Source organism: Chiloscyllium plagiosum, unplaced genomic scaffold (assembly GCF_037043375.1).
Source record: "Chiloscyllium plagiosum isolate Xiang-an unplaced genomic scaffold, Cpla_swu_hap1 HiC_scaffold_23, whole genome shotgun sequence".
NCBI lineage: Eukaryota > Metazoa > Chordata > Chondrichthyes > Orectolobiformes > Hemiscylliidae > Chiloscyllium > Chiloscyllium plagiosum.
In genome coordinates this window covers 7,166,093-7,193,321 of record NW_028270161.1, presented here as the reverse complement: position 1 = coordinate 7,193,321, position 27,229 = coordinate 7,166,093, and the positions used below count along the sequence as shown (strand labels likewise).

Sequence of the window (27,229 nt, the reverse complement as noted above, 5' to 3'; positions counted from 1 at the left end):
CAGCAGTCCTGCCAATCCAGGAATTCAAATAAGGAGGCAGTCTTCCAGGTTTGGCCTCACCAGTGCCCTGCATAATTGTAGCAAAGTATCCTTGTTCCTGTACTCGAGTCCTCTCGTTATGAAGGCCAACACACAGTTTGCCTTCTTTATGGCTTGCTGCACTTTCATGCTAACTTGCAGTCAGTAATGTGTGAGAACACCAAGTACCATAGGGAAGGGCATGGGGAGGGGGGGAATATTGTGCCACATCTGATGGACAGCATCTCAATAAGATGGTGGTTTGTCAGGACTGCACTGAAATTTCTGTATGAACCATGATTTATTGCAACGCACATAGAGACATAGAGTTGTAGAGCACAGTCACAGACCATTCAGTCCAACTTGTCTGTGTCAGCCAGATATCCTAAATTAATCCAGTCTTATTTGCCAGCCTTTGGCCCTTATCCCTCTAAACACTTCCTATTCATATACCCATCCAGATGCCTTTTAAATGTTGCAATTATTCCAGCCTCTACCACTTCCTCTGGCAGCTCATTCCATACACACAACACCCTCTGGGTGAAAAAATTGCCTCTTAGGTCCCTTTTAAATCTTTCCCCTCTCACTTTATATCCATGCCCTCTAGTTTTAGACTCCCCTACACTGGGGAAAAGACCTTGGCCACTTACCCTATCCATGCCCCTTATAAACCTCTAAGATCAGCAGTAGGTCATTTAGTCCTTGAGTCAGTTCCACCACCCCATTCAATTATATCATGGTGTCTTTTCCCAACATAAGTTATATCCTGTGAAAGGTAAACTCATGCTGTAATTGGGGCCAGTTCGATGACGAGGAAGGTGATAACTCTTCTTGGATTCTCCATTGAAATGCATTTCCCTGCAAGTTCCTGAGTGTTCCTCCTTCCTATTTCCAGAGGTGCAAGGAATCAGCTGGGAAACTCCAATTGAAGAGGAAGACTCATCGTCCGACTCTCCCACCTATGAGGAACCCCCCCGAATCGACCAGCGCAGGTTCACAGTTGACGACTTTGTCCTTCACAAAATGCTCGGAAAAGGGAGTTTTGGCAAGGTGAGCAATGTGCAGCTCTGTCGTTGGCGCAGTGCTGGGGGAGGGGAATCCCCACCTTGAAGCAATCTCTCAGGTTGGCCTGAAAGGCACAAACATTCGAGAGAATCGGAACAAGACGAGTCCATGTGGCTGCTCAGACATGCCGGGCCAAAGTCCACCACTCCCACCCAACAAAGAAGGGAGTATGTGTCATGGTAATGTCACCAGATGGTAATCCAGAGCCCTGGAAATGTTCTGGAAATATGGGTTCAAATCCCACTTGGGCTGATGGTGACATTTGAATTCAATAACAAAAATTTGGAATTGAATTTTAGTCTAATTTAACCATTGTCAATTATCACAAAAAACCATCTGGTTCACTAATATCCTTTAGGGAAGGAAATCTGCCATCCTTATCTGGTCTGGCCTACATGTGACTCTAGGCCTCAGCTACATGGTTGAATCTTAACTGTGCCCTAGGCAATTAGAGATGGGTAATATAAATGTTGGCCTAGCCAGTGACACCCACATCCCAAATGCGAGCAAAATATACTGCCTGATAATGTGGCAAGCAAAGCTGAATCTCACCAAGCCTCCTGAGACATCACCTTCCAAACTGGTCATTTCCGCCATCTCAAAGGACAAGGGCAGCAGGTACATGGGAACACCCTCCAAACTCCGCATTATCCTGGTTTGGAAGAGTCTCAATGTTCCTCATTGTCACTGGGTCAAAATCCTGGAGCTCCCTTCCCTAAAAGTACAGCGGGTGTACCTATAAACCAAAGAAACAGACAGTTGTTTGAGGAGGCAGCCCATTGCCACCTTCCCCAGTGCAATTAGGGCCAGACAGTCATTACTGCCCCAACCTCCAAGTGCCCATAACCCTTGTGTGAGCGTTTCAAAAACTCATAATAAACATTCCGGTTCCAGACTGTCTGTCTTATAAAATAATGAATGTGAAGAACAGGGTTAGAATTTTCATGGGGTTCTTTCAATTAATTGACATTCTAGGGAAACATTTGAGACAATCAGAAAATCAAGGTAAAGGTTTTCAGTTAAAACCCCATTGGAATCCTAGTGATTTAGCTTCAACAAAATACCTTTAAGGTCACTCAAAATTTGAAGTAAATGTACTTGTGTGTTTCTGACAATTCCCCTGTTATTTTACTAAAGTCATTAACACACATTAAGTAACTGGAGTTCTGCTTTTGCTAAAACAGCAAACATGGGAAAAGATGTTTCACAGTGTCATGCCAAAGCAGACACACTGTGCAGACTGATTTGCACTGAGCAGTTTCACATCTCAGTGTATATTATTTTACAGTTGAACATGAGTAATTGTTATTTGTGAGCTGCCCTATGTAAATCCATGTGACTAGAAAATATTCTATGATATCTTGTTTCTTTAGGTTGGTATATTGATGTGAGTATTTTGCTCCTAATAACTTCACCCCTTTTAAGAATCTGAAACTCTTGTAATATTTGAACAGCATTTGGATATTCATTTGCATTGCCAAAGCCTGCAGAGCTATAGGCCAAGAACTGGAGGAAGGGATTAGTGTATACAGATCTTTGTTGATCAGTGCAGAAACCATGGGCCAAATAGCCTCCTCCGGTGGAGCAAACATCTATGTGCCAAGATAGTGTTGAAAATAATGTATGCAGGAAAGCTTCCGCGATGTCCAGAAATTAGTAAAGCACCACCAAGCAGCGAGACATCCTGAAGCTGTGGGGAGGTTGTGGTAATGTCATGGAAATATACAGCACAGAAATAGACCCTTCACTCCAACTCGTCCAAGCCAACCAGATATCCTAAACTCATCTAGTCCCATTTGCCAGCACTTGGCCAATATCCCTCTAACCCCTTCCTATTCATATACCCATCCTGATGCCTATTAAATGGTGTAATTGTACCAGCCTTCACCACTTCCTCTGGCAGCTCATTCCATACACCGCATCACCCTCTGTATGAAATATTGCCCCTTAGGTCCCTTTAAAAACTTTCCCCTCTCACCCTGAAACTATGCCCTCTAGTTTTGGACCACCCCCCCCCCCAATAGTTCCAACAAACTCTTTTTTTATTAACACGTTAATGTACAGAATGTAAATCTTTACATTATGATATGGTTCCTCCATCTCTCCCTTCCCAGAGTCTACATGGCTCATGACTATTGATTTCAGAACTACGGGAGATAATGGTAAGACCATAAGGCATAGGAGTGGATGTAAGGCCATTTGGCCGATCGAGTCCACTCCACCATTTAGATTAGATTAGATTACTTACAGTGTGGAAACAGGCCCTTCGGCCCAACAAGTCCACACCGTCCCGCCGAAGCGAAACCCACCCATACCCCTACATTTACCCCTTACCTAACACTATGGGCAATTTAGCATGGCCAATTCACCTAACCTGCACATCTTTTGGACTGTGGGAGGAAACCGGAGCACCCGGAGGAAACCCACGCAGACACGGGGAGAACGTGCAAACTCCACACAGTCAGTCGCCTGAGGCGGGAATTGAACCCGGGTCTCTGGTGCTGTGAGGCAGCAGTGCTAACCACTGTGCCACCGTGCCGCCCACACGGGTGATGTACTGATGGACATGGCTGATGGACATTTCAAAGCCACTTACCTGCACTCTCCCCATATCCCATAATTCCTTGCAAGATCAAGAATTTATCAATTTCTGCTTTGAAGACATTTAATGTTCCAGCCTCCACTGAGCTCTGTGGCAATGAATTCCACAGGCCCACCACTCTCTGGCTGAAGAAATGTCTCCTCATTTCATTCTAAATTGACCCCCTCTAATTCTAAGGCTGTGCCCACAGGACCTAGTATCCCCGCCTGACGGAAACAACTTCCCAGCATCCACCCCTTCTAAGCCATGCATTATCTTGTAAGTTTCTATTAGATCTCCCCTCAACCTCCTAAACGCTAATGAATGCAATCCCAGGATCCTTTGCTGTTCATTGTATGTTACGCCGACCATTCCAGGGATCATCCGTGTGAATCTCCACTGGACACGCTCCAGTGCCAGTATATCCTTCCTGAGGTGTGGGGCCCAAAATTGGGCACAGAATTCGAAATGGGGCCTAACTAGATCTTTATAAAGTGGCACATCGCTGCTTTTGCATTCCAACCCTCTTGAGATAAATGACAATATTACATTTGCTTTCTTAACCATGGACTCAAACTGCAAGTCAACTTTTACAGAATCCTGGACTAGCTTTCCCAGATCCTTTGTACTTTGGCTTTATGAATTTACTCACTTTTTAGAAAATAGTCCATGCCTGTATTCTTTTTTCCGAAGTGCAAGACCTCACATTTACTCATGTTGAATTTCATCAACCATTTCTTGGACCACTCTCCTAAACTGTCTAAATCTTTCTACAGCCTCCCCACCTCCTCAGAACTACCTGCCTGTCCACCTAACTTCATGTCATTAACAAACTTCGTCAGAATGCCCCCAGTCCCCTCATCCAGATCATTAATATATAAAGTGAACAGCTGCAGGACACCACTTGTCACTAGCTGCCGTTCCGAAAAAGAACCTTTTATGCCAACTCTCTGCCTTCTGTCAGACAGCCAATCCTCAATCCATGCCAACAACTCACCTCGAACACCATGGGCCCTCACCTTACTCAGCAGAATCCCGTGAGGCACCTTATCAAAGGCCTTCTGGAAATCTAAGTAGATAACATCCACTGGGTTTCCCTGGTCTAACCTACTTGTTACCTCTTCAAAGAATTCTAACAGGTTTGTCAGGCACGACCTCCCCTTACTAAATCCATGCTGACTTGTTCTAATCCAACCCTGCACATCCAAGAATTTAGAAATCTCATCCTTAATGATGGATTCTAGAATTTTACCTACAAACCGAGGTTAGGCCAATCGGACTATAATTTTCCACCTTTTGTCTTGTGCTAATGTCCCAGTAATAGTAATCCAGAGGTTCAGGCTTAATTCTCTGGGGGCAACACCACCCCCAGAAAAAACATTGTGCCTATTTACCCTATCCATGCCCCTCATGATTTTATAAACCCCTATAAGGTCATCCGTCAGCCTCTGATGCTCCAAGGCAAATAGTCCAGTCCTTCAGCCTCTCCCTGTGTCTCAAACCGTCCAACTCTGGCAACATCCTTGTAAATCTTTTCTGAATCCTTTGATCTTTTCTATAGCAGGGAGACCAGAATTGACGCAATATTGGACTAGTAATCCCATTACCAAGATCAATGTCCTGGGGAGAAAGGTTTGAACCCCACCATGACAGATGGTGAAATCTGAACTGAGTAAAATCTGAAATTCAATGCTGGCCTAATGGTGCCTGTGCAACTCGTATTGACTTGTCCTAAAAATCAAACTGGTTTTTGGGAAGGAAATCTGCCATCCTTACCTGGTCTGGTGTACATGTGACTGCAGAGCCCCAGCAATGTGGTTGACTCTTTACTGCCCCCTGGAATGGCCCAATAAGCCATTCAGTTCAGGGCAAGTCAGGGATGGACAACAAACACTGGCCTTGTCAATGTAGCCTACATTCCATGAAAGAGAAACGAAATGCTGGAACATCAATTTGAGATCCTTCATCAGAAGAATTATGGTGAGGAGTTAGGCAGACAATGTGGATACTTTTCCGTTCTTCCAAATACTTTGCCTGATGTCTATTTCTTGCATTTTCTCCTTTTTATTCCAGTTGCCTGAAAACAAACGTTAGTGCTGCATCCCATTGCATTCATTTTCAGAATTTATCTACTTGGTGACAATCTGTGGGTCAATGTGATAGACTGATACATAGGCCTTGGTTCAAACAATCCAGGACGATAGCGACAATACATAATTGGAAAACAATTCAAATTAATTTTATGAATCTTATCAGACCTGCTAAAGCAAGGGATGAGTAAAAGTTTAACTCCTGCAGTCCCAGGTCATAATGGGATAGCATTTTGTGGAAGTAAACATTCTTATCTATCATTTTTTCCAACTATCAGTTGTACTCCATGAATGGGGATGGACAGTTCCACCTTAGTAACAGCTTCTCTCCTATTCCTATCTCCTCCTCTCCAGGTCTTCCTTGCAGAGCTAAAGGACAAGAATCAGTTCTTTGCCATTAAAGCATTGAAGAAGGATGTGGTGCTGATGGACGATGATGTGGAATGCACTATGGTTGAGAAACGGGTACTCTCTCTTGCCTGGGAACATCCATTTCTCACTCACCTCTACTGTACGTTCCAAACCAAGGTAAGCTTTTTTTTAAAGTTTTCAATCCTTTTGTTTTTATTAACTTTTGCAAGTAATCTGCAATTATTGAACATGTTTCAACATGTTTGGTTAGCGCAGCTAGGCATGATATAACATACGGGTTCAGTCACTCCCACTGTTTTGGAGTTCACCTCCTTTCATAGTGCCATATTACAGATTCCCAACCAAGGCACATCCTTTTTCCTTCCTGATAGAGAGGATGGCTAACCAAGCTTCATCTCTACCTGGCACACTTCCTTAGGCGTTAGGATAGCTCTTGGTTTCAGCTGCCTCTGTGGATTGCACTGACACCATCAGTATAATCCTATGCTTAGTCATCCTATGCAGTGATTCCACTGCTATGAAGTCTGTATATCAGCGCACTGCCCTGCACTGTAGGCACTGTCTCTCAGGTTGGACTGCCCAACCCTGAGCCTGCTATCTCTCTGCCTTATCGGAGAGTGACTATTGTCTCACTCTCAGAAGTTTCAAAGAGAAAGTGAGGACTGCAGATGCTGGAGAGTCAGAGTTGAAACGTCTGGGCTGAAGGAGGGTATATGCCTGATTCTCCTGTTCCTCGGACGCTGCTTGACCTGCCATGCTTTTTCCAGCACCACACAATTTGACTCTCAGAAGTTCCAAACAACTCTTTTTTTTAACTAACACACTAATGTACCGAATGCGAACTTTTACATTGTGATCTCTTCATATGGTTCCTCCATCCCTCTCTTCTCAGCATCTACATGGCATGTGACTCTTGATTTCAGAACTACAGGGGATGGCGGTATAGTGATAATGCCACAATAATAGTAATGTAGATGTTCAGACTTAATTCTCTGGGGGGAAGGGCTCAATCTCACTATGATTAGATGGTGGAATTTAAGTTCAATTAATAAAATTTTGAATTCAATGCTAATCTCAGTTTACTTGAATGGTGACTATTGCTCATCATAAAAACACATCTGGTTCACTAATGTCCTTCAGGCCTACATATGACTTCAACCCTGCAGCAATGTGGTTGTCTCTTAACAATCCCATGAAATCCAGGGCAGCACAGTAGCTCAGTGGTTAGCATTACTGCCTCACAGCACCAGGGACCCAGGTTTGATTCCAGCCTCAGGCAACTGCCTATGTGGAGTTTGTATGTTCTCCCCGTGTCTGCGTGGGTTTCCTTCAGGTGCTCTGTATTCCTCCCACAATCCAAAGATGTGCAGGTTAGGAGAATTGGCCATGCTACATTGCCCATAGTGTTCAGGGATGTATTGGTTAGGTGCATTAGTCAGAGGTACATGTAAAGTAATAGGGTAGGAGAACAGGTCTGGGTGGATTATTTTTCGGAGGGTTGGTGTGGATTTGTTGGGCTAAATAGCCTGTTCCACGCTGTAGGGATTCTATAAAAGGCTCAGCAAACCTTCAGTTCAAGGGCAATAAGGGATGGGCAGCAAATCCTGACCTTGCCAGCAATACCTGAATCCTGTGAAAGAAGAAGATGATCACATCAGTAACCAATGCATTTCCATAATACTACCTGCTCACGTTGTCTGGCTGAAATTGGTGATAAAGTCCCTGATTCAGAAGCAATGAAAACAAGTAAATGAGAAAAGAAATTATTGATTATACTTGTGCTGTGCTAATAAGTCAAGTTATTAATTTACAGGTAGCTCCAGTGAGAATGATGATGTTTTAACATCATTAACCATGGAGCGCATCCCTTACAGTGTTTTATTTCCAATCCATTATAACATCCCTCTGTACAGGAATAAATGATTGTGTTTAATTGGATGTGTTCATACCTCCTGTGTATTGGGGAGTTAAACATGTTGGCCAAGTCACATACTGAGTTCTTCCAACCAGTTGCACATTATAAACTGTGAACTTGAAATGGTCTTTAAATTGCAAATTAATCTCATGCTGATTTGGATAGAATGGTTTTGTGTGTGATTAATTAAAAAGAAATGAAGAAACAAAGTCAACTAACTTTCCTGGCAAACATTGTGAATAGTGGTTATGGACATCACTACTAAACTAGATGGGTAGATAGATTCCCTACAGCGTGGAAACAAGCTCTTCGGCCCAACAAGTCCACACCGACCCTCCGAAGAGAAACCCACCCCACTATATTTACCCCTGACTAATCCACCTAACAAAACAGGCAATTTAGCATGGCCAATTCACCTACCCTGCACATCTTTGGACTGTGGGAGGAAACCGGAGCACCCGGAGGAAACCCACGCCAACACAGGGAGAATGTGGAAACTCCACATAGACAGTTTCCCAAGGCGGGAATTGAACCATTTGCCCCTGGCATTGTGAGGCAGTAGTGCTAGCCACTGAGCCACCATGCTACCCATCCAGATTAGGTTAGAGTGCTGCTGGAAAAGCACAGCAGGTCAGGCAGCATCCAAGGATCTGGTCTTTCACAATCTGTGTATCAGGAAGAATGGTCTTGAGTTTATTTTCTCTATCCATTAAGGATTATATATCTTAATTGGTTTTATCTCAAGCATTTAATCTTGAAGCCAAGTAGTCCTGTTTTATTTAAATATGTGTAAGAGGAATCCCAATTGTCACAAATCTCTCGAAGGGGTCACTGGTTTACTTTGTACATGATGCCATTCCTCGGCGTTATTGTCAACTCTGATGGTGTCATTCAAAAGTCCATGTTCAGTGACTTTGAGTTAACATTATATAATATCAGAAGATAAGGTTTTTAACCAGAGAAGATAAGATTTTTAACCAGAGTCTAGATTAGAGTGGTGCTGGAAAAGCACAGCTGGTCAGGCAGTATCTGAGGAGCAGGAAAATCGATGTTTTGGGCAAAAGCCCTTCATCAAGATTGAAGTTCATTCCTGATGAAGGGCTTTCGCCCAAAACGTTGATTTTCCTGCTCCTCAGATGCTGCCTGACCAGCTGTGCTTTTCCAGCACCACTCTGATCTAGACTCTAGTTTCCAGCATCTGCAGTCCTCACTTTTGCCCTAACCAGACAATATAAACATTGAGGAGAAAGTGAGGACTGCAGATGCTGGAGATCAGAGCTGATAATGTGTTGCTGGAAAAGCACAGCAGGTCAGGCAGCATCCAAGGAACAGAAGAATCGACATTTCGGGCATAAGCCTGAAGAAGCCCTATTTATCAAACTCAGTTTTGATGGCTTCCAGAAAGCTATATATTGAGGTTAAACTATCATGCGAAGCAACGGCACGGTGGCTCAGTGATTAGCACTGCAGCCTCACAGCACCAGGGTCCCAGGTTCAATACCAGCCTTGGGTGACTGTCTGTGTGAAGTTTGCACATTCTCCCCGTGTCTGCGTGGGTTTGCTCTGGATGTGCAGGTCAGGTGAATTGGCCATGCTAAATTGCCCATAGTATTAGGTACATTAGTCAGAGGGAGATGGTTCTGGGTGGGTTACTCTTCGGAGGGTTGGGTTGGGCTGAAGGGCCTATTTCCACACTGTAGGGAATCTAATCTAAACTCACTTAGCCAATTTTGAATTGTGGCTCAAATCCAATTTTAGCCCCATTGAGTCTAATATAGCGCAATGTTGTGTCTTTGGTGAATGTAAAATGTGGGATCGCTCAATAGAGACAGGATTGATGATAAAATCTGAGGGAGTCCCTATTTGCCCAGCCCCTCACAGCCATTCGGCTGGGATATATGTCTTCTTTGCCGGTCACAGCACATACCCAAGAAAGCAGAAGAACGCGATATATCTTAGAATGGCAAAGGGTAATAGCATCAGTATTAGGTTGTGTCTTACCATTAGTAATCAAACACTGGAGTTTGGATAATGGCTTTTCTCATTCTTTGATATTTTTCACATGTATAAACAATTATTCAGCAATTCAGCCCCTCCCTCAAGCTCAAACCCTCCAATCCTGACAACATCCTTGTAAATCTTGTCTGAACCCTTTCAAGATTCGCAACATCATTCCTATAGTAGGGACAGCAGAAGAGGTAGCAGATTAAGCTCCGTGCATTACATTTCAAGTTGAGTGCCCCACGCTATCTTACACTTAAGTCAAAGAAAAATAAGCCTCTAAGTCTATCGGATTTTGGAGATCCTGCCTCAGGTCACTCTTGAGAGCTGCCAAACTGCTTATCTGTCTCTAATTATTCTTTGCTCAAGTAGAAGTAGCCAAAATAAGTCAAGGGACAGAGCAATCCTCTGGTCATTATACTTACGGCCTGAGAGATCTTTTAGTTCTATATGATCTAACACAAAAGCCATATTTGTGGCTTTGGTTATTCCAAAGTTCCAGAATGTGTAACTAACTATACAAGTTAGATTCCTGAATAATTCCCATCCTCATATACAAAGCATTCAATAAAATAGTACGCTGTGGCAACTTCATAATGATAAACCTCCACTCATACATTCATAGAGTCATACAGCACTCATCCATGCCGACCATGTTCCCAAACTAAATGAGTCCCACTTGCCTGCATTTGGCTCATATCCCTCCAAACCTTTCCTATTCATGTACTTATCCAAATGTCTTTTAAATGTTGTGACTGTACCTGCATCCACCACTTCCTCTGGCAGTTCATTCCACACACAAACCACTCTCTGTGTAAAAACAAAAGTTGCACCTCATGTCCTTTCTCCCCTCACCTTAAAAATATGCCCCCGATTTTGAACTCCCCCACCCTAGGAAAAAGGCCCTTGCTATTCAAGTTATCAACACCCCTCATGATCTTTGTAAACTTCTATAAGGTCACCCCTCAACCTGCTGCCCTCCAGTGAAATAAGTCCCAGCCTATAGAACCATTTTGTAACAGAATAAAGCTATTTACTTGAATAAATATTATTAAAAAGCTGAACAATACAAAACCTTTAGTTAGTCAAAGTGCAGCGGTGACTGAGGCAGGGTTACTTACTCTCTCACACCAAATGGTTTCTATGAGATATTTCTAAATAACCATATCAGAGATGTTATGACACACTCCTCTGGAGTAGTTGCCACTTGAACACAGGTCTCCTAGCTTAGAGGTTAGGATGCTACCATTGTGCCACAAGAAGCCTTAAAGATTTCAATGAAACTTTCCAGTCTATTCTCAAATCTGTCTGTTCAGAGTCTTTACTACACAACCTTGAAGCATGTGGGACTTGACCTTGGCCTCCTGGTTCAGAGGTAGGGACACTACCACTGCACAACAAGACCCCCTAAGGCACTATGTTTATACTATGTTCATCCACATTAAAACTGCTTTAGCAAAGAATACTCCCTTATAGCTTCGGTAATCTTTGTCTGCGAATAATTTTTTCTGTCTTTGGAGACTAAATTACTTACTGCTAAACACAAATCCAGTAAAAGATTTTGTTTTGCTGCCTGGGAGCACCATGTATTATTCATTAGTTTTATATATTGCTGTCATATTTATGAGAGAATCAAAGCTTTATACCAGTACAGCAGCCTGGACAGAGCATCTCCAAGCATGGAACAGTGTAACATTTTGCACCAACTCAGTTAGCACAAGGAATGGTTACACTGAGAATAATGAATAGTATTGAAGACTATATAGAGAATGGATGTGGGTTTGCTCGCTGAGCTGGAAGATTCATTTTCATACATTTTGTCACCATACTAGGTAACATCATCAGTGAGCCTCGGGTGAAGCACTGATGTTCATGACCCGCTTTTTATTTATGCCTTTAGGGTTCCTTGGGTTGGTGATGTCATTTCCTGTGGTGATGTCATTTCCTGTTCTTTTTCTCAGAGGGTAGTAAATGGGGTCTAAGTCAATGTGTTTGTTGAGTTTTGGAAATCTTCTCAAAACTCCTAACTGTGTAGAGAACACCAGATATCAGGGAATGATTGCATTTGGAATAATAATTACCTAAGAAGTGAGTATGTGCACATTAATGGAAGGATTGGATTGAGAAAACTGGGTAATTGAGATGGATTTATATGGTCATTAGAGGTTTACAGCACAGAAAAAAGGCCCTTCATCCCATCTCATCCATGCTGGCCAAACACAGCCACTTAACTATCCAATCCCATTTTCCAGCACTTGGTCCACAGCCTTGTATGCCTCAGCATCACAAGTGCACATTGATTGATTTATTGTTACATGTACCAAGGTACAGTAAAACGCTTTGTTTATGAGCAGTACAGGCAGATCAGAGTAAGCAAGGAAGTACAGATCATAAAGACTTAGAGGCGTACAGGTTACATTACACAGGGTGTGCGCTAGGCAAGATCAGCATTAGCAAGGTCAGCATTATTTCAGGCTAGCGAGCCCATTCATCAGAAAAATAACAGCCAGCAAAAAGCTGCTCCTGATCTGCTGGTGCGTGCGTTCAGGCTTCTGTATCTTCTGCCTGACTGAAGAGGTTGTAGGACAGCATTACCGGGGTGCGATGGGTCTTTGATGATGTCAGCAGCCTTTCCATGATAGTGAGTTGTAAATACTTATCAAATGTTATAAGGGTATCTCCCTCTCCCATCCTTACTGACAGTGAGTTCCAGAATGACAGGAAACTTCTAGCTTTAGTGAATGAATTTCTAAAAGAAATGTGGTAAAGTGTGGCATAAAAGATGACTGCACAGAATAAGAGCTGATATTCTTATCAATGTGGAGAGGGGATTTGTTAGCTAAGAGAGAAAAATCTTAACTCATCCACATTGGCAGGAATAAGGGAAAAGGAGAATTTGTTTTGACAAGAGAGACACTTTGGAACTCTGCAATACGCCATTCTGTGAATAACAAAACGTCAGGATACTGGTTCAGCAAGTCACTGGGAATTCAAATTAAATGTTGCCCTTCATTGCAAAGGGAAGGGAGAGAAAAGTCGGGAAGCATTGTTAAAGCTGAATAGTACCTGATTGAGATTGCATCTCAGATTTGGTCTTCTTCCTTAAGGACGTTGAGAGAGAAGGTTCACTCGCTGATTCCTGGGATGAGGACAGTTCCTAAAGAGGAAGCGTTGAGCAGATTGAACCCATTGAACTCACTGGAGGAATGACGAGAGATTACCTCATTGAAATACACAAAATTTTGAGGGGACTTGACAGCGTGGATGTTGAGAGGATATTTCCTCTCATGGGGAAATCTATAACTAGGGGCACTCTTTAAAAATGAGAGGAATTCTCTTTCTCTGATGGTGGTCAGTCTTTGGAATGACCTTCCACTGAGAGTATCAGAGTAAAATAACTCTACAAAGGCCAGTATCCCATCACCAAGTCACCCCTTTATTTACCCGTGGAGAATCCTTGACACTGATCCAGCTTCCAGAGTGAACAGGATTTCTGACATTGTTTATATACCAGATTAACAGCCCCAATCAGGGAAATCCTATTCTATAAAGTCCACCTAGCTGACTTGGTATCACTACATGGAGCCTGGGTTTTCTTTTTGAATTCATTCATTCACAGAACGTGGGTGTCACTGGCAAGGCCAGCATTTATTGCCTGTCCCTAATTGCCACTAGAGAAGGCTGGGGTGATGAGCTGTGTCTTGAACTGCTGCAGTCCCATATACCGTCGGCAAGCCCACAATGCCTTTAGGAAGATTCTCGAGTTATTTTTATTAAATTCAACTTTCAACATCAGCCATGAAAGGATTTGAACCCAGGTCCGCAGAACATTAGCTGGGTCTCTAGATTATTAGTCCATCAACAATACCACCTGGCCATCACCTCCCAGTTGTTTGCTGTGGGCTGGGCCACCTGAGATTCCCAAAAGATTCATCGTGCATACCGCGAAAGTTCTGCACACGCTCATTTTGTGTGGAGAGCTACCTTGCTGACAATGGGGTGGCTTGCTAGGCCATTTCAGAGGAAAATCCCATTGCTATGGGCTAGGTGCAGACAGAATAAGGATGGCAACCTTCTTTCTATAAATGGTGGCAGTGAATGGGAATTTTAACTCTATCTGGTAGTCTCAAATTCACCGATACCACCTTTTAATTCCGGAGTTTTAAACTACCACTTCAAGATTTGAATGCCAGTAATCCAACCCTGTGGTTACCAGTCCACTAATATAACTGATGCTTTTCTTAAAAATCTCCTCCTCTGCTTTTGGTTGCACTTCAGTCCCACGCTCCTGATCTTCGGGCACCCGGTACGGAGGAGGGAGGGCAGGTCTGAAGACCTCCTCGTGGGTCTGCTCCTGGGCCTGGCCAAACTGGCCATCAACAGCGGGCCGTGGAGGGGGTCGTTAGGGCCGTGGAGGGGGTCGTTAGGGCCGACTGCCTGCCCCTCTTCCACGATTACATTAGAGCCCGGGTGTCCTTGGAGAAGGAGCACGTCGTCTCTACCAACACCCTGGAGTTGTTCAGGGAGAGGTGGGCGCCGCAGGGAGTGGAGTGGAGTGCATCATTTCTCCCTCCAACTCTATTTTGATTTAATCCCTGCCCTCCCCTTCACTGTTTGATCACACAGCACTGCCCTTTGATGTGAAGGGCAGTGTTTGTCACTCGGGTGTTTCCTTTCTTCCTGGTGGTGGAAATTTGAATAAAGATTCGTACACCTTGTGTCTCTCACTGTGTCTCACACCTGCACACACACAACATGGGTGCTGGGGAAAAATAAGCACTACCGCAGTTAGGCGGTAGTGTGGGGGTAGAAAAAAAAAGAATAGCAATGTCAGACATCTCATAACAAAAAACTATGCTGCTACCACAGTCAGTAACTCCGTAGCGATACAAGAACAGTGATGTAGGATGGTGCACAATGTGGAGGTTCGTAATAGAGTCATGGAGAGTTTAGAACGTGGAAAGAGATCCTGCTGCCCATTGTGTCTGCACTGGTTAGCAAATATCCATCTATTCTCAACACATTTTCCAGCACTTCATTCATAGCCTATGGAGTTTCAAGTGTTCATCTAAATATTTCTTCAATATCTTGAGGGACCCTGCCTCTACCATTGTTTAATACAGTGAATTCCAGATATTCACTCTCTGGGTGAAAAAAAAGTTTCCTCAAATCCCGTCTAAATCTCCTGCGCCGTGCTTTCAAACTGTTCCCCTTGATTACTGACCCCTCTATTAAGGGAAAGAAATTAATCCTCATCTATGTCCTTCATAGTTAAAAATCACACTACATCAGGTTGTAGTCCAAAGGTATATTTGAAAAGACAAGCTTTCAGAGCTCAGCTCCTTCGTCAGGTAGACTGGCTAATTTCCTGGTGAATCTCCTGTGCACCCTCACATCATTCCTTTGGTGTGGCAGCCATAGTGCCTGACTACAGCTCCATAATAGTCTCAAGCAAACACAGAAATAGCTGGAGAAACTCAGCAAGTCTGGCAGCATCTGAGGAGAGGGAAATAGAGTTAATGTTTTGAGTCTGATATGACTTTTCTTCATTAGATTAGATTAGATTAGATTAGATTATTTACAGTCTGGAAACAGGCCCTTTGGCCCAACAAGTCCTCCGAAGAGCAACCGACCCAGACCTATTCACCTCACATTCCGTGCAATTTAGCATGGCCAATTCACCTAACCTGCACATTTTTGGACTGTGGGGGGAAACCGGAGCATCCGGAGGAAACCCACACAAGCACGGGGAGAATGTGCAAACTCCACACAGACAGTTGCCTAAGGCAGGAATTTAACCAGGTCTCTGGCACTGTAAGGCAGCAGTGCTAACCACTGCGCCACTGTATCACCCATGAACTCGAGTTGCTTTCCTTCTAAAGGACAGAAATCCCCATTCCCTGAAGGGGATTAATGAACCAGATGGGTTTTACCCCCAACAGTCAGCAATGGCTTTATGATCATCATTAAACGCTTAATTCCAGATTTTTTTAATTGAATTCAAATTCCACCATGCACATGATGGGATTTGAACTCCAGCCCCAGAATGTTACCTGAGCCTCTCAGTTCAGTCTTCTAGCAATAATACCAGAGGCCCTCACCTCCACTAGGTGAGAGTTTACACTACACTTGAACTGATTCTAGTCAATATGCAACTGACTCAGCATGGCAGATCTGACCAACTCTCATTGTTAGAATAGGATTTGATATTGAGCTTGTTCAAATCCAAGTTGACTTCCATTTTATGACAGAGTAATCTTCCTGTTCAATTTTGTGGCAGTTTCTTATCTGGTCTCCTGATGTTTGTCTGTGGAACTAAACACTGATCTTCCCTATTTCTGCTTGGTACAGGAGAACCTGTTCTTTGTCATGGAATACCTGAATGGCGGTGACCTAATGTTTCATATTCAGAATTGCCAAAAGTTTGATGCACCAAGGGCAACGTAAGTGGACCTTTTTCTACAGAAACTTTATTTAATTGTCTAGGTAACAATTTGGCAGCATTCACCAATCCTAGAGTGTATAACATTACTGTAACATTACAGTGGAAAATAGTAGAAAAGAAAAGTAACACCAAATATGGTCTGTACCTTAGTGTGCATCTTCAAAACTTTCTAAAGTTGAAAGATCTTCCATCCAACAAAGACATTCCTTCTCTGATGCCCAGAAGGTGATAAGGACTGGGTAAAATTCTTTATATCAAAATTTCTTTGTGCTGTTGTGAATAGATCAGAAGAGTTGTAAATATGATTTAATGCTCTTTGGATCTTTTCAGCCTACCATAAGAATCAAGACAGAGTTTTCTTTAGCTGCTGTTCGTTCTGTGCTCCAGGCACCTATTGAATTTCAAACCAATTTCTCTCCATCATGAACAATAATAAGAAAATCAACCCATCTCTGCCTCTTGGAAACGTGAAATATTTCTGTTTATAAATTATCCTTAATGAAAAAATGTTCCTTCTGGGAGTACATTTAGGGAGACTTGAGAAAGTCAGAATAAACATCGCTTTCTCACCACTATGACCTAGATTCAAAAGTTCTTTTAATCCTGTGTAGGAAAGAGTTGAGAAGCTCATTGTACAATGCAGTGTGGTCAAGATTGAAACGTATGATGCATTTAGACAATTTCAATTCATATAGAACATTACTAATTTTGCATTTAATGACAATCTCTAACAGAGAGTGTGTGTCATGATTTGGAGATGCTGGTGTTGGACTGGGGTGTACAAAGTTAAGAATCACACAGCATCAGGTTATAGTCCAACAGGTTTAATTGGAAGCACTAGCTTTCGGAGCGTCGTTCCTTCAGGTGGTTGTGGAGTACACAATTGTAAGACACAGAATTTATAGCAAAAGTTTATAGTGTGATGTAACTGAAATTATACATTGAAAATACCTTGATTGTTTTTGAGTCTTTCAGCTGTTCCAAAACCATGATAGTTTCACTTCTTTCTTATATAAATCACAAAACTTTTTTTTTTAAAGTTACATTCTCATGTTAACTGTAACAATTGGTGTTAGCCAGACAATATGTTGTGGGAGTGTGTGTGGGATGTCTGGAACGATGCTTTATTGATCTGCATAGAGGTGCTGTCCTGACTAATGTTTGGGAGACTTTGTGGGGACTGCATAGAGGGAGATATTCTGAAGAAGGGTCACTGAATTTGAAATGTTGACTGCTGTGTCTCCACAGACCTGCTGAATTTCTCCAACAGTGTCTGTCTTTGTTAGAGAGAGCTATGCTCCCTGTCAAATGTGATTACATCTAATTAATATAGATTAGGATCAGCTTTCAGAATTAGATTTTTTTAAACTTTAACCTATTTTCCTAATCAACTTGTTCAGGGATGTTATGACACACCCTCTGGAGCAGGTGGGACTTGAATTTGGATCTCTTAGTCCAGGGAAAGGGTCGCTACCTCCACACCACAAGAAGGGCCCCCTAGATATCCTTCTGTTTCCTAATGTTAAATAATATTAAATATCTTCTGCCTTAAATCTACAATCAAATCAATAAATTGCAAATATCAATAAAATCTGAGATCACAGCTGTTATTTAGATTTGTCTTTTTGCTGCAGCTTTTTGTTAATAGATTGATTGAAAGTGCTTAATGAGTGGTTTGCTAAAAAGGTCTAAAGCATGGAAAAGGACTGGACAGATGGAAAGTTCTGCAGATGAGCCAACATAGACATAGCTGAATGCCATCCTGTATTACCCAATAAGGGCACAGGATGATTATTTGGATATAAATAGTCTGTAAGGGTCTGAGTGAGAAGCAGGAGGTTGGAACAAGACTCATTTGAAGGGCCAGCAGGGACCCAATGGGCTGAATGGCCTCCCTCTGCAGCATGACAGTTCTGCGATGAAGGTACACAGTAGGTCAGCCTGCATTTGGACCATTGTCATGCTCCATTTCAATTTGACTCCTCCTGTCTCCATGGTCTACATCCAGCCTCACATCAGTGTCTCATGCCCAGTTTCGTAAATTCCTGAAAAAGTACCAATTTGCTGTAGGGAATCAGGAATTTCAGAGTTCCAAGTCTCCCATGTTCATTGTTGATTCAGTTTGCATTAAAAGCACACTCTACAATATTCACCAGTTTAACATATTTCTGTGATATTCCTCTAGAAAATGTAATAATATATATTTCAGACTTATTTTTGGTACTTGTGAACAAATGTACTCCATAGCACTCTGCCACTATTGGGACAAAATTAGAACTTTTGTGAACTTTAAAAGTTTGATAAGTCACCACTTGCTCTGTAGGTCTGACCACCTGAGAAATGTATTTGCAGCTGTTAGACACTGCGGTGTATATGTGCTTTTAATTCCATAGGTCCTCACTATAATAGTGGGCTTCCCATATGACCCATAGCTCAGTTCCTTTAACAGTTGTTAAACAAAGACAAGCTGGTACAGTGAAAAAAAAGCCTCTGAACACTGTGCGACGGGAGAGGAATGAAATTAACCCATTGTGAGCCATATAAGGGGCATGGATAGGATAAATAGACAAGGTCTTTTCCTTGCAGTGGGGGAGTCCAGAACTAGAGGTCTTAGGTTTAGGGTGAGAGGGGAAAGATATAAAAAGGACCTAAGGGGCAACTTTTTCACACAGAGGGTGATGTGTATGTGGAATGAGCTGCCAGAAGAAGTGGTAGAGGCTGGTATAACTGCAACATTTAAAAAGCATCTGGATGGGTATATGAATAGGAAGGGTTTGGAGGGATATGGGCCGGGTGCTAGCAGGTGGATTAGAATGGGTTGGGATATCTGGTCGGCATGGATGGGTTGGACCGAAGAGTCTGTTTTCATGCTGTACATCTCTATGACTCTATATAAAAAGCTTTTTAATTAATAAAAATAAGTACCCTATTTAATTTCCTTTACTGAAGCTCAATAACTAAATGTAACTGAATATCTTCAAGTCCCTTTTTACAACCAGGATCATATTTGGTTTTAGTCCTTGCTTTTCTAAATATAACTTTGCATTGTGGTATCTCTCTCGCTTTGTAACTCTCCTGCCCCTGGCACCAAAGGTTGAATCTCTGTCCAGCACTCAAGCGCAAAATTGGAGGCTGACACAGCAGTGCAGAACTGAGGCAGTGCTGCACTGTCAGAGGTGCTGCCTTGCAGATGAGATGTTAAACTGAGGGCCCATTCTGCCGTGTTTTCCTGAGGTGCATTTCTTTAGTGCCTTTCATAGCTTTAGGAACCTTTCTGAACCCTTTTTACAACCCAGAGAGAACTTTTCAAGGGCAGCCAAATTGTATACAAAGCGTTCCAAAACACACAACCCATGTTGGCGATTTAATTTATTTTTAGGCAATGATTGAGGGACAGATACTGATCAGGTCTCTAATCTTTCTTTGGAATTGTGCCAGGGGATTTTTGCATTTGAAGGGGGTCTCAGCTTAATGTTTCGTCCAAAAGAACCACTCCCAAATGTGCAGCACTCCCCTTGTACTGCAAACTCCGTAGATTTTGTGGTTAGGTCCCCATCGTGGGAACCCACAGACTTGCAACACAGAAACAAACATGATACCAATTAACCAGGGTGAACATTGTGGCAGAGGTCTGCAGTACTTGAAGGAAGAACACACCTTCAGAAAAACAGTACAATCACAAAGCAAGCTAAGTTCCATTAAAAAAGGGGCGAGCACAAGGGATAACAGCAAGTTCGAGATGAGCTGATCGCAGAACAATATGCACTTATCTGAACCAGACTCAAAATATTAACTGAAGAAGGGCCTATGCCCGAAACATCGATTCTCCTGCTCCTCGGATGCTGCCTGGCCTGCTGAGCTTTTCCAGCACCACACTTTTCAACTCAAAATATTAACTGTGTTTTTCTCACCACAGATGCTGCCAGACTTGCTGAGTTTCTCTGGTCTACTTCATTTTTCTTTTAGATTGCCAACATCCGCAGTATTTTGCTTTTATTAGTCACTTTTTTTGGTTACTCATAAACTTTCTCATGTTCCATTTCAGGTTTTATGCTGCGGAAATTATTTGTGGTCTCCAGTTTCTTCACGCCAAGGGCATTATTTACAGGTATGTGAGGCACAAAGATGCTGCCGGAGATCCTCTTGTTTTGATTTATAGATTAAATATGTTGATTGAAAATGTCTTCAACTGACCTAAATTGAGCAACCTGCATTTGTGGGCAAACATTACTTCCCTTTGTCCGTGAAGGTTTAATCCCCTTTTAAAGAAACTGATTAACTTTAATACACACAAACAGCCGAACAGAGTAGGGCCGGGCCAGTCGGCCCCTTGAGCCTCTATGACATTCAGTAAAATCATGGCTAACCTAATTAAACCACATTCCCATCTGACCCCAATAACCTTTCAACCCCCTGGTTTGACACTAATCTGTTAGCTTCGTTATTAAGAATATTCAAAGAGTCCACTTCCACCACTGTTTGAGGAAATATTTGACCCTCTGTGAGAAAGATGTTCTTCCTTTCTGTCTCGGTATTTGTACCTAAGATGGTGCCATTAAAGGCAGCCATTGTAAAGACTTTTCACTGTACTTTTGTACTGGTGTGCAAGTGACAACTAGGATATTCAATTCAATTCCAATTAAATGGACAAACACATATTTTTACATCATGTTCAAATAGAACCTATCATACAAGTACACGAACAGGAAAAATGTTAATTTCGCAAACCATCATTGCTGGGCTTGAGCAGCAGCTGCAGTAAATATAGGAAGGAATTGGTATTGAGTGTTCTTGCTACACTGCCACTTTTCATTGCATTTAAGAAAAGAATTGTGTAAAACACATGACAGGTTCACTGTTGTAGAACATTGTAAAAACTGAAGTAAATTATTTTCATCAACCTGTCCAGGGATGCTCTGACACACCTCTGGTGTAGGTGAGTCTTGAACTCAAGCCCCTGGCTCACTGCATCAGATAGAAATTCACCACTCAACAAAGTCATTTGACCTCACCCCATCTTCCCCCACTATGTCTACAATCCCTAAACCTTATTTTTTCGTACCTAAAAATCTATCGATCTGTATTGAATGTAACTAAATTGCTGAGAATATGAATCCCATGACCACACAAAGTAGGTGAACTTTGCTTAATTGAATTCAGAATTTCCAAGTGACCCATTATAATATCCTTAGTAATAAGGTCAAAAGTCACATGACATCAGGTTATAGTCCAACAGGTTTATCTGAAATCACAAGCTCTCAGACCAACATCATTGCTTCCTTAGCAATAGATTCCTGTCCTTGCATTTTCCATCTGATAGATTACAAGCTAACAGGCCTATAGTTTCTGGTTTTCTGTCTCCCTTCTATGTCGAAAGGTGAAGTTACAATTGCTATCTGTCAATCTGATGGGACCTTTCCAAAGTCAAGGAAGGTTTGGTAAATTAAAGCCAATGCATCTACTACTTCCTCAGCTCCATCTTTCAAGACCACTTGGATGAAGTCAACTCTTGGTTATTTGTCAGCTTTTAGTGCCCTCTTGTTAATTATGGTAATATTTTAAGTTCCTCTCTTTCATCACTTGTTCCACAAGTATTTCTGGGATGTTATTTATGGATTCCACACTAAAGACAGATATGAAAAGGCAATTCAATTCATCTGCCATTTCCTTATTGACCATTATTAATTTACCTGACTTACTTCCCAGAGGAGCAATGCTCACCTCAGTTACACAAGTTTTAAAATTGTTTTAGAAACTCTTACTGTCTATTTTTATATTTCTAGCTAGCTTTCTTTCATCCCATAATTTCTCTCTCATTATCTTTCTATCATTTCTTGCTAGTTTTTAAATTCTTTCCAAAATTTTGAGTCAGCATTATTATTCATAGAATTGAATGTTTTTTTCTTTCAAGTTTGATTCTTTCTTTAACTTTGTAGCTTGATGATCTTCCGATCTTCATCGCAGGACCGTGCTTTTGCTGAACATTATGAAATTGTTTTGAAGCATTATGCTACTGTACTTCTACTGATCAGACCCTTAAACTGTTTACACGGTTCACTTAAGCCAGTTCTGTTTTTATACCATTGCAAATACCTTTATTCAAGCTTAAACACTTAGAATTAGATTACTTACAGTGTGGACTTGTCTGAGACTCATGCTTGTCCTCCTCAAACAGAAAGAAAAATTCAATCATGTTATGGTCACCAATACCTAGAGGTTCCTTTAGTCTGAGATCATTAGTAAATCTTTTTTTATTGCTTATTAACAGGTCTAGAATAATGTAATTCTGATTGATCCTGGAATGTGCTGTTCTAAGAAATTGTTCCAAACACACTTTGTGAATGCAGCTTCCCGGTGACCTTTTCCGATCCAATTCATCCAGTTTGTACGTAAATTTGAAACCACCCACAATATTTGCAGTGTTTAATTTGGAAGCCCACATTATTTCTTCATGTATTCCACATAGTACCATATCATTACTGTCAGGAGAACTGTATACTACTATCACAGTTGGCTTCTTCCTTTGTTGTTTCTTATCTTTGCCCAAACTGATTTTCCATCCTGATTTTTAAAACTAAATCATCTCTCACTAATGTAGCAATGTCATCCTTAGTTAACAGAGCAAATACCATCACCCTTTCCTAGTTTATTGTCCCTTTGAAATATCAAGCAATGAAGTGTATTCAAATCTCAGCATTGGTCAAATTGTAATCACATTTTGTAATAGCTGTCCCATCATATATATTTATTTCCATTTAAGCCAACATTAGTCTATTTTGTTATTAATGCGATGGGCATTTGGAGACAGTGACCCTACTTTTGTCGTTTTAGTTTTTTTGTTTGCTAACTCTGGCCTCAGTTGCTGTTCTACTCTTAGTGCCCTTGTCCCTTCCTGCCATACTCAGATTACCATTCACTTTATTGTTATCCCATTCTTTTGCATTGCCCTTTTCCTTTCATTTACCACATCTTCCCTCACATTATCCTTCTTCCCCGCTATTCCCTTTAAAATCCTCTTTAGTTATAGGACTAATCACAACAGTGGTCCCAGCACAGGTCAGGTGAAAACCATCCCAATGACACAGCTCCCACATTCCCCAGTACTGATGCCAGTGACCCCAAATCGAAAGCCATTGCTTCCACATCAGTAAACGAGTGTCACATCCAACTCCGTAATCTTATTTACCCGTTTGTTTGTACTAATTCAGACCTTAACTCCAGCGTCCTGCCTGCCCCCTTTAACCTTTCCCTTTCACAGCTTCACTTACAGTCTTTTTACATCTCTTTTTATTATTTCTCTGCTATTAACAGCCCCTTTTGTGTTTTGCACTCTGCCTCTATACCATCTACCCTTTTGCTCCTTCTCTTCCAATGGTAATAAGAAGAATCTATTTTACATCACCTTTCAATTGTGAAGGTGAGTCATAGCAAACTCAAGATATTAACGTTGTTTCCCTCCCCAAAGATGCTGCCAAACCTGCTGAGATTCTCCAGCATTCCCTGTGATTGACCCTTAACCCTTGACCTCTTTGTAGATAGAAGATCTGCCTAACTCAAATTGACCCAGAAATATAAAGGGTGGGTCAGTGTTTCAGAAACCTGACATAACACTTGCCCCTCACTGGCCCAGTGTCCCTGTTTGAAGATTCCTGTGTTACACAGCACCTACTGTTCTGATTTGAGATGCTTAGGTTTATTTTTAAATCCAAGAGAATCACATGCTGTCCATTGACAATACTGATCTGAATCTGAGTCAGTGTGTCCTGAAGCAAAGTTTTATGGATTGCTTTCCATTACTATCCTCCTTTGTAATCTGACCCAGACATCTGTACGCTATTAACATTCTGTTACATGCAATAACCATGGTCGTATTGCCAGGAGAGTTTCTGTCCTGTCCAGTTTTGTCGAACAATTCTTGTTGAACAAGCTGAAAAGCAAAAGACCAAGATGTAATGTTTTTTTGTGGTGGTGGTTATTTGGTAGGATGTGGTATATTGATGTTCAGAGCACAGCTCTTTCAACATTACTACAGCATGGCATAGCTCATCATGCCCTCTGAGCATTAAATTAATTAAATTAAGACTTGGATAAATGTTTCATTGGCAATGTAATTGGTGATTGTAAGGATAAATATACAGTATGGAATAATCAAATGCTGATGGCAGACAGTTATTCGTAAACGGAGGCAGTGGTGTAGTGGAAATAACTCTTTACTAAAACTCATAATACTCTGGGATGTGGGTTCAAATCCCACTAAGACAGCTTGTAAAATTTCAATGCAATCCGTAAATATGAAACTATAAGGCTATTCTAATGGTGACTGTGAAACCATTGTCTGGTTTATTAATGTCCTTCAAAGAAAGAAATCTGCCATCCTTACCAGGTCTGACCTACATGTTGCTCCAGACCCACAGTAATGTGGTTGACACTTGACCCTCTGAAATGGCCTATTTGGGATGGACAACAGCAGCCACACATTATAAAAGAATTAAGGAGGATAATAAAGGGCTTAAGAGGAGGGTGTAGTGGATAACAGCAGAAGCAGGTTCATTATCTTGAGGATAGATATTTTATTGACTTACCAATCAGTGCAGGTATCTCTCAGGAGATACAATAACAATATTTAAAAGGCATCTGAATGGATACACAAATAGCAAGGGTTTAAAGGGATATGGGCCAAATGCTTGTAAATGGGACTAGATTAAAAATCACACAACACCAGGTTATAGTCCAACAAGTTTAATTGGAAGCACACTAGCTTTCGGAGCGACGCTCCTTCATCAGGTGATTGTCCGGAGACAATCACCTGATGAAGGAGCGTCGCTCCGAAAGCTAGTGTGCTTCCAATTAAACCTGTTGGACTATAACCTGGTGTTGTGTGATTTTTAACTTTTTACACCCCAGTCCAACACCGGCATCTCCGAATCAGGACTAGATTAATTTAGGATGTCTGGTCGGCATGGACGAGTTGGGCTAAAGCGTCTGTTTCTGTGCTGTACAATTCAATTATTCTATGAGATTGGGAGATGGTCCATGACAGTTTGTACTGAGACTGATGTAGAAGCCTATTTGATGGGCAGAATGGTTCATACGGGGTAAATCATTTGCCTGCCAGTCTGACTCTGAACCTGATGTACCAGAAACACAAATTGGGAAATCACATATGAGGGCTTTACTAATTTGCAATTCTAATAGACAAGGGAACATAGGTTTATTACTCTGTCATGTATTTATAAGTCAATGATAAAGGTAAGAGTGAACAAGGATTCACCATAATGCTTGATATGGGTTATAAGTTAGGAAAAAAAGGAAAGATTTCACATTGTTAGAGAGGAATAAAAATTAAAATCAAAATCTATTTTTGCATTTCTATTCTCTTAATTTGTGTTTTAGGGGTCTTCTAATCTACTCTATAAAGGTATCTTTACCAGAGACCTCAACAGTTTGTGAATCATTGGATTTCTCTGCCTTTTATTATGAACTTCTTTTTGTAAACCAGAATTCCAAAAGTCCATTTATTTACTGAAAGAATGAAGCCACAACATTTCACAGTTGAATCTAAAGATTTTCTTCCGTACAAGAATCAAAGCAAACACTAAATACTTTTTTTGATAATCCACCAACTCTGAAACCCAGAACCAACGTTAATCAAATATGAATTAACAGGCAATTTGTGTTTGACTATAAACTGCAAATTACTTCTTAAATGGTAAATTAAATGCAAGATAGACCTCACAAATTGGCTCAGCCAACTGCATCTACGTCACAAAGTCCTTCAAGATTCTCTCTTTGTCACCAAGAATTTCCACTCGTCTCCTTCGAGAGACTGGTCTGATCCCAACTAGAAGGTGGACTGAACCAAACTAAGTTTCACAGGTACTGCCTTCATCAAAGACATCTGCAGTATTTCCATAATTGGTCTAACTGGCATAGATCCACCAGATTCCCCATTCAGTAGCAGGAACAGCAGCAGCAATTGTATATTTGCTTATTCACAGCTTCTAGATCCAGCCTCAATGTGCTTCAGGCTGCCTGGACCTGACTACTGGATTCTTCATCCTCTATGAAGCTCTGAGGGCTCACTGGATCCTTTTATGCGATTTCAACCAGTTTCAGTGTCACCAGAGGGTTTTGTTTCCAGTCTAAGTTTCAGGCTTAGTTTCCTTCGAAATTGGGAGAGCCAGTTTCCTTCCACAGTTTCCATTTCAATTTTCCTTTTCAATTAGGCACTGTCACAAAACTGCAAACCATACCTTTCGCTTACAGTGTGTCTCAATGTCTTTGTCTCCATTTATGTGAGAAAGCAAATTTTGTTTGTGTGTATGTGTAAATCTATCTACCTGAATACACATAAGAGAGTTCTTATTTAATCAGTATAACTACTTCTTTATGTAAACATAGACACAGAGCCATTCAATGTGTATTTATCCAAATGTATTTAAGTAGGCTGATGTTCCTCATTTATTGTTCCAGCACTAAATAATTACCTTCCTAATGCATTCTTTAGAGATCTGAAGTTGGACAACGTGCTGCTTGATCTAGATGGTCATATCAAAATTGCAGACTTTGGGATGTGTAAAGAAAATATTTCCAATGATGCAAGGACCAGCACATTCTGTGGAACACCTGATTATATTGCCCCAGAGGTGAGTATATCTGTTAACGTTGCACTCACTGTGACGACAGTGAGTAGTAAATAATAGTCTAATTATACAGACCTCGTGCAACTTTAACTTAAATAG

At 41.5% G+C, this 27,229-nt stretch overlaps 1 protein-coding gene across 2 annotated transcripts in view; it reads left to right on the top strand.

Annotated features, from left to right (window-relative positions):
- prkcq (protein kinase C, theta) overlaps window positions 1-27,229 on the top strand; it is a 328,186-nt gene that overhangs the window by 277,521 nt on the left and 23,436 nt on the right. For both annotated transcript variants that reach the window (XM_043714125.2, XM_043714126.2), the window contains exons 11-15: window positions 914-1,068; window positions 6,109-6,282; window positions 16,394-16,485; window positions 20,533-20,595; window positions 26,995-27,133. In XM_043714125.2, coding sequence (XP_043570060.2) covers window positions 914-1,068; window positions 6,109-6,282; window positions 16,394-16,485; window positions 20,533-20,595; window positions 26,995-27,133 — 623 coding nt within the window. The remainder of the gene's footprint in view (window positions 1-913; window positions 1,069-6,108; window positions 6,283-16,393; window positions 16,486-20,532; window positions 20,596-26,994; window positions 27,134-27,229) is intronic.